This window comes from Pelecanus crispus, chromosome 1, assembly GCF_030463565.1.
Source record: "Pelecanus crispus isolate bPelCri1 chromosome 1, bPelCri1.pri, whole genome shotgun sequence".
NCBI classification, from domain to species: domain Eukaryota; kingdom Metazoa; phylum Chordata; class Aves; order Pelecaniformes; family Pelecanidae; genus Pelecanus; species Pelecanus crispus.
Genome location: NC_134643.1, coordinates 227,145,024 through 227,159,376, shown reverse-complemented (window position 1 = coordinate 227,159,376; position 14,353 = coordinate 227,145,024). Strand labels below are relative to the sequence as shown.

The 14,353-nt window shown below is 51.5% G+C and overlaps 1 protein-coding gene across 4 annotated transcripts in view; it reads right to left on the bottom strand.

Moving 5' to 3' along the window:
- The window catches only part of STIM1 (stromal interaction molecule 1), a 117,093-nt gene that overhangs the window by 59,457 nt on the left and 43,283 nt on the right, over positions 1 to 14,353 (bottom strand). For 2 of the 4 annotated variants that reach the window (XM_075716660.1, XM_075716665.1), the window contains exon 2: positions 7,066 to 7,199. In XM_075716660.1, coding sequence (XP_075572775.1) covers positions 7,066 to 7,199 — 134 coding nt within the window. Of the gene's footprint in view, positions 1 to 7,065; positions 7,200 to 14,353 lie in introns of those variants that run through there. The other 2 variants (XM_075716673.1, XM_075716681.1) reach the window with 2 other exon arrangements.

Here is a 14,353-nt window from a genome sequence, read left to right as displayed (position 1 = left end):
TCTGTCTGTCTCTCCCTTCCTGCCCAGTCAGGTCTTCTTATCCGAACAAAACGTACCCAGAACTTACCCCCAAAGAGAGAGGGCCGAAACAGTAAACGCAAAGACAAAGTTCTCGACCAGCAAGGGAAAGGCTGGGATGGGAGTGAAGAGCTGGCTCTCCCGCGGCCGAGCACCCCTGCGCAGCGGACGGGCGATTCAGCGCGCGCCTCCACGACCCACGTCTGCGAGACGCGCCATCCCCGCTGAAGCTTGCAGATGCTTCTGGAGGACGGGTGATTAAATCCAAGCTTCAAAATTACTTCGGCCTTATCCTCGACAGAGGAAGGTTTGGCTTTTTTTTTTTTTTTAATTAAAGGAATTAACGCAAGAGGAACAGAAAGGCAAACAGCAGAGAACTGTGGTTTTCCAGGCAACTCATCCAACTCAGCTCAATCTCTGTGCAAGGCTGACCAGTCACCAATGCGTTGTTCTGAAACTACGGTAAGACGTTAGTTAGCCCACTTTGTTCTGTCGCAAATCCACTTATTGAAAAAATAAATCCTAAGTATATAAACCTACAGTAAAGGGAGACTACTCAGAGCGACTGTTTGCGGCACGGCATTGTGGGGAACACTTTGGGACATGGTTTAGTGGGCATGGGGGTGTTGGGTTGATGGTTGGGCTGATGATCTTAGAGATCCTTTCCAACCTTAATGATTCCTAGTTTTACTTTCATTAAAAAATAATCCAGCCCCCAAGCCAGGAAACATGAAATTGCTACTCTACCCTTAACTGGTTTAGTGGTGGGCTTAGTAATGTTAGGTTACTGGTTGGACTGGATGATCTTAAAGGTCTTCTCCAACCTAAACGATTCGGTGATTCTGTGATTGCAAGAGCTTCCACCCCTACATCAGTACCCTCCAAATGGAGACCTCCTGAGGTCCCATCCCACCCAAACTACCCTGTGACCCCGAAGAAGCTCCCCAGCCTCCCCCGGAGCCCACCCTCGCCCCGCTCCAGGGCTGCTGCTGGGTCCCATCGGGTCCCCGGGCAGGGGGGTGATTGCTGCCAGGGAGGCACGAGCACTTGGCCGTAACACACTCCTTCCTGGGTCACTGTCTGCATTGTTTTCGAAAAAGTTTACGGAAATCGAGATGCCATGCCATCCTCTACGTCCACTCCTGAGGTGGGAGCTTGGCACGCTTAAAGACGGGCGTACAAAGATCAAACATAAAAGCTGTAAAAGACTTAAATTTGAGCCTCTTGCATTCTTTCAAATAATACCTCCGGCAGCTGTCCCACCACCAAAGACAGGGAGTTCAAACGCGATTACAGGGTACACATGGGGGGCTAGAGCTGATAACCTTGAAAGCAGAGAAAGCGAGCGCTCAGGCAGTAGCTGGCTCACCAAGGAAAATTCTTGAAATACCTTTTTCAGTGGCTTCAAAGCCTTTATTAGAAGCTTAATTTAACGGAACTTTAATAAAAGTTTCAAGCTTAGCAGAGGTAAAGCTTGCAACTGTATTTATAGAATCACGGAATCATTTTGGTTGGAAAAGACCTTTAAGATCATTGAGTCCAACCGTAGACCTAACACTGCCAAGTCCACCAGACATAACTCGGGGTCACCGCAAGACCTCATTTTGTCAATAGGTAAACAGATATAAATACTCATTCTCTGCCGGCCGCAGAGACCTGCACGTGCGCACAATAACTTTCCATAGAGAGCAATATTTGCACGTAACACACATAGCACGCTCATTGAGTATAAAAGGGAAACCAGGGAAAAACTATCTTCAGTTCTCAGAAAAGATGCGTATTTAAAGTATCGCCTACATTACGTTGTGAAGCGTGGTTCATGTTTTATTTTGCTTCTTTTCCTCCACCTTGAACCCAAAGGCGGTTCTCACGGGTTGCTTGTGAAAAGCAGCGGGCTAGCAGGAGGAAAGGAGCCATCACAACAACCACGGGGGTGTTCTCGCCTCCCTTCACACGTCACGCGTGCACCGCCTTGCTGCGATGCACGCTTCCCGGCGAGCCCCGGCGGGACTGTCGGGGTTTAACCCCAGCCAGCAGCTCAGCACCACGCGGCCGCTCGCTCGCTCCCCCTGCCCCGGTGGGATGGGGGAGAGAATCGGAGGAGTAAGAGTGAGAAACACTCCTGGGCTGAGATAAGAACAGGTTAATAATTGAAATAACGTAAAATGGTAATGATAATAATAAAAACAGAATAATAGTAATAATACTAGAGAAAGCAAGTCATGCACAGTGCAATTGCTCACCACCCGCCGACCCATGCCCAGCCAGTCCCCGAGCAGCGATCGCTCCCCCCGGCCAACTCCCCGCGGCTTATAGACTGAGCATGACGCCGTATGGTATGGAATGGCCCTTTGGGCAGCTGGGGGCAGCTGTCCTGGCTCTGCCCCCTCCCAGCTTCTTGTGCCCCTGGCAGAGCCTGGGAAGCTGAAAAGTCCTTGCCTGGTGTCAGCACTGCTCAGCAACAACTACACCATCGGTGCGTTATCAGCATTATTCTCATCCTAAATGCAACACACAGCACTATGCCTGCTACTGGGAAGAAAATTAACTCTATCCCAGCCGAAAGCAGGACAGGGAGGCAGAGCCAAGCTCCTGCCCAGGGCCGGCGGCAGCCGCAGGGTGCCCGTGTGCCATCGGTCTGTCCCGCCTGCCGCCGGCTGCGCCCGGCCGATCGCTCACCAGGGCCACCGCTCCGCAGGGTTTCGGCATCTGCTGGGCTCGGGTTAACACCCGCCTGCCTTTGCCAGCCTCCAGGATTCCTCCTCCAGCCAGCAAAATCCCACATCGTGGCACACGCCGACAGCCAGGACGCGTTCCTCGTGGCAGAGCCCGGTGCTGGGCCACACTCGGCATTGGAAGGAGAAGGATGGGTTTTCCTAAGGATCAGCCTATTTGTCCTATCCTTACAGCAGCATTTTAATGCACGGGGAAATTATAGGAAATCAATTAATACAGGCTGCCTCAATTGGCCAAAACAAATTTTTAGAAAAAACAAACTTCCTTGCATGAAAAATTCCACATTTATCTACTTCTTCGAACTACCCATATCCAACCATTAACAGCAGAAGTAACAGAAAAAGCTTTTTCCATCAAACAATATAAATACCATCACCTCCTTCCTTTCTAAGAACAACCACCTTTTGCTGGGAAGCCTGCAACAACTGCGAAATTCCCCAAAACACTACTCCGACACAATTCCTGTCCCGAAGAGCTCAGAAAATATCACGAAAGATGACAGAAGCGGCGAAGGGCGCAGCGGCGGCTGCGGTAAGCGCAGGGCAGCCCTCGGGCACCGGCGAGGGCTAAGCACGAGAGGACGGCATGGCGCTGCGCTCTGCCTCCCCGCGGGCAGCGCAGAGCGGATTTTGGGAAGGGAGCTGGGGACCAGCGCCGCAACGGATCCCGTCTGGATGAGCTTTTGAGCCCCATTTGATATAACGCGTGCAGGGAAAGCAACGCGGGAATCAACGTCCCCTGGGAGTGCAGGGCGAAGAGCAGGAGGCAGCAACTGGTACGGGCAGGGGGAAAATTAACAGGAGGCTGCTGGGAGCAGCGGGGAGAGGTGGGACACTGCGAGAACTCCCGGCAGGGACACGCAGCGGTCTGATCACCGAGCTCGGCGACAGCGGCTTGGCAGCTCTGCTTCTGATGAGCAGGAAGGGAGAACGCACGCGCCAGAAACCGGGGGAGAGCTGCCGGGACCGGGACAAGCGACGCAAGGCGTCGGGCATCGGTCTGATCCAGCTACGAGGGGTTTGAAGACTGACTAGTAATGGCAGCAAGGCAGCGATTCTGAAGCCTTTTTAGAAAAATAACATTTTATGACTCATACAATGGCAACATCTATACTGTAAAATGAACCGGCGGTACCCAGGCTTTCAACAGGTAACACTGAGCGCTTGTACAATGAGCTCTCAACTACCCACCGAGACAGAGGGCAAGATGTGCTCAGAGAGACATAAAAATTGCTAGTTAACGCTCAACCCTAACACCACGAGGCTTATCCTCGATTTAATAAGAGGCGAGTAGGATGCACCAAGGGAATCGATTTGCCTGGGGCTACCCCTGGAGTCGGTGGGAGAGGCAGGGTTGCAGCTCCAAAGCAATGCTGAGCGGAGAACTGCCCCCAGGCAAAGCACCAAATTTTAGGAAATGCAATTGAAAGCTTTTAATTTGTTTTAATTACTCCGTGAAGTAGGATTCAGGCAGAGGGAACAGCACTGCAACCCGGGAGCAGCCAACCAACACCGCGGGCTCCTCATAAACAGGGTGCTCAGCTCTGGGCTGCTGCGCCATGTCCCTGGAGACCGTCACCTCGCAGGGAACTGAAGAGCCCTTGCGATGGCTGGATTTGCCAAAAAAACTGCACGGCTGCGTTAGTTTGAGTGAGAGATTCAACCTCCCTGGGCTGCGGTTTCTCTGTCTGAGAAGTGGGGATAAAGCAGCGGGGAGAAGGGCTCGTGAAGGACCGGTGGTTGGGCAGTCCTCAGAGGACAGCGCTGTGCAGGCTGTCACACGCCTTCGGTTTGGCATCTGCATCAGAATGGGGGGAAAAAAATAAAAAAGAAGAGATGCCTTTTGGTCTAGAAGCATGTCGTGGTTTAACCCCAGCCAGCAGCTCAGCACCACGCGGCCGCTCGCTCACTCCCCCTGCCCCGGTGGGATGGGGGAGAGAATCGGAGGAGTAAGAGTGAGAAACACTCCTGGGCTGAGATAAGAACAGGTTAATAATTGAAATAAAGTAATATAGTAATGATAATAGTAACAATATAATAATAACAATATCCAAAGCAAGTGATGCCCAATGCAATTGCTCACCACCCGCCGACCCATGCCCAGCCAGTCCCCGAGCAGCGATCGCTGCTCCCTGGCCAACCCCCCCAGTTTCTATACTGCCCATGACGCCGTATGGTATGGAATGGTCCTTGGGGCAGTTTGGGTCAACTATTCAAAAAATAGTTTGTGTGTTCAAAAAACGGGTAGATGTGGCACTTCGGGACATGGTTCAGTCTAGTCTACCCTTGATTGGCTTAGAGTAGACTTGGTAGTGTAGGTTACTGGTTGGACTGGATGATCTTAAAGGGCTTTTCCAACCTAAACGATTCGATGATTCTATGATTCTATGATTCTGTGATTCTGGCTGTGCCCCCTCCCAGTTTCTTGTGCCCCTGGCAGAGCATGGGAAGCTGAAAAGTCCTTGCCTGGCATAAGCAGTACTGAGCATCTAAACTAAACCATCAGCGTGTTATCAGCATTCTTCTCCTACTAAATCCAAAACACAGCACTATGCCTGCTACTGGGAAGAAAATTAACTCTATCCCAGCCGAAACCAGGACAAAGCAGCAAGTCCCAATGTTCTAAACTCCCAGCTCCAGGCAGAGATTATAGCAGGCTCTCCCACGAGCCGCCCTTCCTGAGCCCACAAAACGCGTACCGACGCCTTCACCCGGCAAAGGCCCGAGGTGCGGAGCGTGCGCCCAGCCGAGCCCCGCAGCGTGGCACACGCGGCTGCCAGCCCCACCGTCCACCTCCGTACCGGGTCGCCACCGGCAGTGGTCTCGGCAGCTCCTGGGTCCTCAGCTTCCAGGGCCAAGAATTCAGACCGTTCACCGGCCCTTGCTCCCAGCACAGCCCAGCCCCGTTCGCAGGACGTGAACTTGGCACGAGACCCATGCCTCCACCCTTCAACAACTCGGGTAGCTCTAGAGCCGTGCATCGCCCTCCCCAGCCCAGCCGCAAGGCCAGGGCAGTGGGTTTTGCTGTGGATTGAGGGATTGGGAGAACTGCCCCTCTGCTCGGCTCTGCTGAGACCCCCCCGGAGCACTGCGTCCAGCTCCGGGGTCCCCAGCACGGGATGGACACGGAGCTGTTGGAGCGGGTCCAGAGGAGGCCACCAAAATGATCCGAGGGCTGGAGCCCCTCTGCCGTGAGGACAGGCTGAGGGAGTTGGGCTTGTTCAGCCAAGGGGTAATGGTTTTAAACTAAAAGAGAGGAGATTCAGACTAGACACCAGGAAGACTTTTTTTTTACGCTGAGGGTGGTGAGGCACTGGCACAGGTTGCCCAGAGAGGTGGTCGATGTCCCATCCCAGGAAACATCCCAGGCCAGGTTGGATGGGGCTCTGAGCAATGGGATCCAGTGGAAGATGTCCCTGCCCATGGACCAGATGGCCTTGAAAGGTCCCTTCCCACCCAAACCCTTCTGCGATTTTATGATTCTATGAACTGGGACCGGAGAACTGCCTGTGGCCGGCAGCAGCTCCCTTCCCCAGTCTGCTTTCTTTTAGCTTCCGACACTTAGCCTTTTTGATTTAGATGCCCGTCTCTTCAGAAGACAGACTTCCTCACCTTGAATAGAGCCTTGTAAACAAGCATCCGCGGCAACTGAGGCAACATTATATATTACTATATACAACAGCTTTCCCTTTTCTAGTAGTCACTTATTTCTATTGGTGCTTATGTAAGAAAACAACCATTTTATTTCTCTTCAATAAAGTTATCTCCACGGCCAAGACAACAAAAAATGGTTCTTTTTTTCAGCAGCATGCACACATGTGCTGTAACCATTTCAGCTGGGTTGGCGGAAGAACGTAGTAAACACTGGAATGCGAAGGAGACAGCAGCCAGTGTATTCGCTCAACAGAGAGGCTGGATCAGAATTCCGAGGCGTTTCCCAACCCCACAATCAAAAAAGGAATGAAATAATAACAACGATCATGTAAACCAATCTCCTTGCCTTTCAGTGTTGGAATAAATTGATAATACCATGCGTGTAGAAAAAAATTAAGTGGCTAGAAACCCCCAGAAGAGAGGAAAAGCCATAGACACTACAGATTACAGCACTGAAATGCACCGCTTGGATCAGAAACTTGGCTCGGGATGGCACGCTGCTTCCTCTGCCAGATGAAGAGATAGGCAGCCAACAGCCTGAGTTTGCCCACCTGAATTTCAGGCACCCTGGCACATCGGCACCACCCGTAACAGAACGGCCCTCTGCGAGAGCAGAGCGCTGTGTGGGAGAAGGACGGCAAAGCAGCCGAGCACTAACCTCGTCGCTCTCCTCTACGTCCACGTTGCCGTTGGCATCATCGTCCATCTGCTTGTGGATGTTGCGGACGGCTTCGAAGCTGAGCTGCTCGTCTTCATCATGGCACAAGGGCTTGTCAATGCGGCAGAATTCTGCTGAGGAAGAAAACACCACCAACGTTAGGCAGCCAGTACCAAAAATACAGCCATCGTGTTTTCTCACTAAGCTTCTTGTGTTTGAAAAGCCCTCGCTGAGCACTGGAGCAAGCATCCCAGCGCCGCCATTCACGGCAGGGGTGCGTGCAGCAGCCAGCGTCCTACCAAATCCCTAACAGCAAAGGGGAGGTCATGGCCTCAGTGAGGCTGCTCTTCTCCAGGTCGGCTTCTTCGGCGTTTCCACCGCCCCGGGCCTCCCGGTGCTCCCAGGGCAGGTCTCACAGCCGGGGCTTTCTCCTGCCCGCACGGCGTCCCCCGATGCCCCGCTGGCAGGGGAAGGGGAGGACTGCAGCTACATTTTACCTCCTACTGCGCCAGCTTCGTTTCTCACTTGGAGATTGTTAGCGCTGGCGCGGTGCCTAGCTAGGACATTTTGAGAGTTGTATGTTTATACAACACGTCAATTAAACAAAGTTAGCCGTCTTCCTGATTATGAAACGGATCGTTCTGGCTTGCTTTCACATAATTTTTTCTACAGTTCAAGACGCTTTTGCATTCTGCTGCACGCCCGGGTCCACGTGAGCACCAAACGTGGCTGATCCACCCCTTCTACGGCTCTGCCACGTGGCGCGGCGTGGCTCACCGCGACGGCCGCAGACCAACGCTGCAGCGCCGAGACAAAAGCAGAGATGCCAGGCACCGAAAACGTCGCCTGCAAAGGTGAGCTCTTTGTGCCACACGCGTTAAGAAAAACCCTTGTGTTTCACAGCGGCTGTATCAGATTCGCTGTAAGCAGATAACAATTAAGAATTACCCAGGGGCGACTGCTCCGAGATCGCTGTGAAACCAGTTTAATAGCTCCTGGCCCAGTTCCCATGGGAAAGGTCTCATGTTCAAAAAAAAAAAAAAAAATCAGGGAGTTCAGACTGAACTCCTAGGAATTTAAGCAGAAAACTCCAAATTGCCTATGAGCTCAGACCAAACTCTGAGATGACCCTCTCCAGACAAGACGAGCTGATTTATGGGGAAAGTAGATGGATTTTCTCCTGCTGCTGCTACGCACGCCGTACGTGCCGAGAGGAGCTGGGCGGGCGCTCACCTTGCTATCCAAAGACGAGCGTTTGGACTCTCCGCCTCTCCACCACATCTCCACACAACTAGCAAGTACTTGGATTCACTATCAATACGGAAGACTTTTGACCACTAAACCCACACCAGTTTTTTAAAATTATTTCAGTTATTTTAGCACATACTACACAATCCTTATGGGTAAAAAAATTCCTAGAGGAAGTCCAAAAGCCTCTTGAACAGAGGTTCTGACAGAATATATGTGACCTACCACATTTAAATTTCCACTCAGTCAATTTGCTTGTGAAATTGAGGACTCACACTACCACACCTGCCTTCCAATAGCCCTGCTTTGGTCCTGCCCCTGGGCAGGAACCAGGCCAGGCTCCAGCACAGGCTGGAAAGCAGCTTGGCAGAGAAGGTGCTGCTGGGCACCAAGTTGGCCACGAGCAGAGGTGGCCAAGGGTGTCCTGGGCTGCATCAGCAGGAGCGTGGCCAGCAGGTCGAGGGCGGGGACCCTCAGCTGAGAGGGCTGGGGCTCTGCAGCCTGCAGCAGAGACGGCTCAGGGGGATCTCGCCCCCGTCCATCAGTGCCTGCACGGAGGGTGCCGAGAGGACGGAGCCAGGCTCTTCCCAGTGGTGCCCAGTGCCAGGCCCAGAGACCACGGGCACGCTCTGGAACACAGGAGGGGCCCCCTGAACATCAGGAAACACCTTCCACTGTGAGGGTGCCCAGGCACTGGCAGAAACTGCCCAAGGAGGTGGTGGAGTCTCCATCCTTGTAGTGAGGTGGGTGTTGGTCTCTTCTCCCAAGGAACAAGTGATAGGATGAGAGGAGATGGGCTCAAGCTGCACCAGGGGAGGTTTAGATTGGATATTGGGAAAAATTTCTTCACAGAAAGGGTAGTCAAGCATTGGACCAGGCTGCCCAGAGAGGTGGGGGAGTCCCCATCCCTGGAGGGGTTCAAAAAATGGGCAGAGGTGGCACTCTGGGACATGGTTTAGTGGGCACGGTGGTGTTGGGTTGATGGTTGGACTGATGATCTTAGAGGTCCTTTCCAACCTTAATGATTCCTAGTTTTTACTTTCATTAAAAAATAATCCAGCCACCAAGGCAGGAAACATGAAATTACTACTCTCCCCTTAAATGGTTTAGTGGTGGACTTGGTAATGTTAGCTTACTGGTTGGACTGGATGATCTTAAAGGTCTTTTCCAACCTAAACGATTCAATGATTCTATGGTTCTACATTCAACAGCCATCTGGACACGGTCCTGGGCAACCAACTCTGGGTGGCCCTGCTTCAGCAGGGGGTTGGGACCAGATGGACCCCAGAGATCCCTCCCCACCTCAACTAGTCTGTGATTTTGCAGTAGCACAAATCTCCATACGCCTGTCACTGTTTAAGAGGCATTTGGACAATGGCCTTAATATTTCGCTTTAACTTTTGGTTAGCCCTGAAGTGGCCAGGCAGTTGGACTAGATGATCACTGTAGGTCCCTTCCAATGAAATAGTCTCTTCTATTCTAAATATCAGTAGGCACAGAGCCTTCCGCATAGAATCACAGAATCATAGAATTGTTTAGGTTGGAAAAGACCTTTAAGAGCATCCAGTCCAACCATTAATCCAACATCACCAAGTCCACACTAAACCAATCAAGGGTAGACTAGACTAAATCATGTCCCAAAGTCCCACGTCTACCCGTTTTTAGAACTCCTCCAGGGATGGGGACTCCCCCACCTCTCTGGGCAGCCTGGTCCAATGCTTCACAACCCTTTCCGTGAAGACATTTTTCCTAATTTCCAACCTAAACCTCCCCTGGCGCAGCTTGAGCCCATTTCCTCTCGTCCTATCACTAACTACTTAGGAGAAGAGACCAACACCCACCTCACTGCCCCCTCCTGTCAGGCAGTTGTAGAGAGCGATCAGGTCTCCCCTCAGCCTCCTCTTCTCCAGGCTGAACACCCCCAGCTCCCTCAGCCGCTCCCCATCAGCCCTGTGCTCCAGACCCTGCCCCAGCTCCGTTGCCCTTCTCTGGACATGGCATGGAGGAAACCAGACTGACAGCAGCTGATGCCAGGTGTATTTCCAGATTTCACAGTGGAAGCCCATCCCTCGGCCCTTCTAGGTTGGTTAACCAAAACCAAACCAACCAACCAACCCGAAAACAACAACAAAAAAAACCCCAAACAAACCCCAAACCTCCAAGAACAAACCAAAAAACCCCCCACAAACCTAAGCTAAATTACACCCCCCGCCCCAGCCACGCTTCATACAGCTGTCCCAGGCGCAGGTTTTGCTCCTGCAAGTAGCTTCGTATTAGAGGAGAACACACTGGGACTAGAATGGAAAAGAAGAGCAAATGCAGTGAATGTACACCAAGGGAGCAGAGAGAAGCGTACAAATATGGATATCATTGTTTTGCCGCTGATTTGCTAGAACTTGAAGTGTCCATGGGAGACCAGATGATCAAGCCAAGATACCTTGAATGGATGCTTGCAGCTTATGCTAAAGCCAGCTACCAAAGTTTCTGAAGTCAGCGCAGCTTCAGCCATAAGCCTGCTTATTCTTAAATATTTGTCAGAACTCAGTTAAAAAAAAAAAAAAAAAACACAACAAACTAGAACACCATGTAAGGTTGTTTTCCTACCTTTAACTGTTGCTTTTCCTCATCTTACGTCCCCAAACTAAATACACGGCTCACAACCAGCTCTGTTATGTACGTATCCTTAATCGGGAGGCTGAATGAGATACCGGGGGTTTAATTTTCAGAAACATAAGCCAAGGATCAGGAATTTAATTTTAACTGAATTTATTCTGCTGCAGGTAAGTAATGTTCTTTCAAGTCATACTCTGCTTAAAACAAAGTCACCCAAAGAACACTTAGATGGATGTCAGAGCGTTATTCAAATCAGACCAAGCACTTCGATTATGCTTGTACGTGTTTATACACACACACGGGGTGTTTGTATATACACATACACACCAACGTACTCAAGATCTTAGCTACAGATTCTGCACTAGCACCTTTCAAATACTGAACTAATTTTGTATGCCAATGCACAATATCATACGCTATAAATTGAAAGGGGGTTTTGTGGGGTTGTTTTGTTGGTTTTTTTTAAGAAAGGTACCCTGCTCAGGTTACCGAGCTTGTGTGTAATGTCCAGGGGATCCTAACAGCCAATCAGCATAGAATCATTGAATCGTTTAGGTTGGAAAAGACCTTTAAGATCATCCAGTACAACCATTAAGCTAACACTACCAAGTCCACCACTCAACCAATTAAGGGCAGAGTAGCAACCCCACGCCTCCTGGCTTGGTGGCTGGATCATTTATAATGAAAGTAAAAACTAGGAATCATTAAGATTGGAAAGGACCTCTAAGATCATCACTCCAATCATCAACCCAACACTACCATGCCCACTGAACCATGTCCCCAAGTGCCACGTCTGCCCGTTTTTTGAACCCCTCCAGGGATGGGGACTCCACCACCTCTCTGGGCAGCCTGCTCCAATGCTTGACCACCCTTTCCATGAAGAAATTTGTCCCAATATCCAATCTAAACCTCCCCTGACACAGCTTGAGCCCATTTCCTCTCGTCCTATCGCTTGTTCCTTGGGAGAAGAGACCAACACCCCCTCCCTGCCCCCTCCTGCCAGGAGCTGCAGAGCGATCAGGTCTCCCCTCACCTCCTCTTCTCCAGGCTGAACACCCCCAGCTCCCTCAGCCGCTCCCCACCAGCCCTGTGCTCCAGACCCTTCCCCAGCTCCATTGCCCTTCTCTGGACACGCTCCAGCACCTCAATGTCCTTCTTGGAGTGAGGGGCCCAAAACTGGACACAGCATTCCAGGTGCGGCCTCACCAGTGCCGAGTACGGGGGGACAATCACCTCCCTGCTCCTGCTGGCCACACCATTCCTGACACAAGCCAGGATGCTGTTGGCCTTCTTGGCCACCTGGGCACACTGCTGTGTCATTGCCATCATTACATATCCAAATAGATTTACACTTCCCCAATACCAACGATTAAGTGTGGATAACTGACTGTCACGCACACCCCGCGCCCCACCACCCCCCGAGGCCGGGAGGCCAGAGCACTCATCACCGCCCCAGGAAAGAGCGGAAGCCCTCGAAACTACAAACCAAAAAAATCTTGAAAACTAGAATTGCCCTAAAATTCCACATCTCGTCTATCCTTTATAGATTTTTAAGAAGAAGATACTTCTAATCTCCAGCACTGGGGTGAAAATGGGCAAGATAAGCCCTTAGCACCCCTAAGGCAGGCGCAGCAGGCAGCTCTGCCGCTGCAACCCTCCGAGTTTCTGGTACGGCTCCAGCGCGGGCACCCTGATCACGCACAGAGCGGGTCAGAGCAGGTTTTGTTCGTACCTGAAAGTCTCTTTTTTTTTCAAACCCAGTGAGCAAACCGTCCCAATGGGTTCTTCAGCTCCGGCTCCGTGACTCAGCGCCACTGCAGGCAGAGCTGCCGGCAGCCCACGCCGATGCCGGTGCACGTCCCCAGTCCGCAGAACCTCAGCCCTGCCCCGGAGCGGCACAGCGAGCCCTCCCGCTAATAAGCGCAGAAAATCAGACACCAAGGCCCTTCAGACACACTACTCCGCTATGGTGGCCTTCGGTAGCCCATAGACAAACCGCATTTATCAAGGGGAGGCACGCGGTTTTGTTACAAAAGCAGGGTTTTTTAAAAATGGGCTCTCTGGCATGAAAACCCGATCATGCTGGAGCGTGTCCAGAGAAGGGCAGCGGAGCTGGGGAAGGGTCTGGAGCACAGGGCTGGTGGGGAGCGGCTGAGGGAGCTGGGGGTGTTCAGCCTGGAGAAGAGGAGGCTGAGGGGAGACCTCATCGCTCTGCAGCTCCTGGCAGGAGGGGGCAGGGAGGGGGGTGTTGGTCTCTTCTCCCAAGTAGTTAGCGATGGGACGAGAGGAAATGGGCTCAAGCTGCGCCAGGGGAGGTTTAGATTGGATATTAGGAAAAATTTCTTCATGGAAAGAGTGGTCAAGCATTGGACCAGGCTGCCCAGAGAGGTGGGGGAGTCCCCATCCCTGGAAGCATTCAAAAAACGGGCAGAGGTGGCACTTGGGGACATGGTTCAGTCTGGTCTACCCTTGACTGGTTTAGTGTGGACTTGGTAGTGTAGGTTAATGGTTGGACTGGATGATCTTAAAGGTCTTTTCCAACCTAAACAATTCTATGATTCTATGATTCTATTCTATCTTTTAGGGACACACAGAGGCAAACAGAGTGATCTCATGATTTCATGCTGAGAGAAGACGTGCTGTACAGTCTACCGCTGCAAAATAGCACCAGCGAGAAATCAGGCTATAGGTATGCACACGTGTGCATCGGGGAATATGGATCGCGTAGGTAACACCACCACAGCAGCTCTTGGCTGGCTTCGTCCCAGCGTTATCAATGGATGTCGATGCTTTAACGTAAATCTCAGAAGAAGAAACTCCCAGTTGCGTAAACCTGGCTGAGCAGAAGTCCACATTGAGGAACTCACTCACTGGGTTGACCTGAGCTGCATCCGTCACAGCTGGAATAAAGCCCCACACTGTGCCCTGCTCCCTGGGGGTATAACAGCCCCCCAGCACCCTGCTCTCCCACCCACCCCAGCACCCAGCCACTCAGAGCCTGGGGTCCACTTTTCTTTGGTGACTTCTTTTTAGGATGTTGTGATCCATGACAACACGCGTTGTACCAGAGCACTGCTGCGAGTTACAAGTATCGCCGGGCCTGGAACTGACATAATTTGGGCTGAATTTATAGGTTTGGTTTCATTATCTAGAAGGGTAATTATTCTTATTTTTGGCACAATCTCCTTCTTCTACCTCGTATAGTTGGGAAAGAACCAGAGAAAACACAAACCAGCTTAGCTTCAGAAAAACCAGAGCCACCATGCCTCCCTGCAGCAGGGCACTCTAAGAGGCCACGTGCTGCTTTATTTCCAAACGCAAAGATTCAACCATCTGTACCAAACTACTTTAACAGCCATCTTCTCTCCTCACATGCCTTTGCTGCCCATTCATCCTTCGCTGACTGCAGTAAAAAAGCAAAACCAAA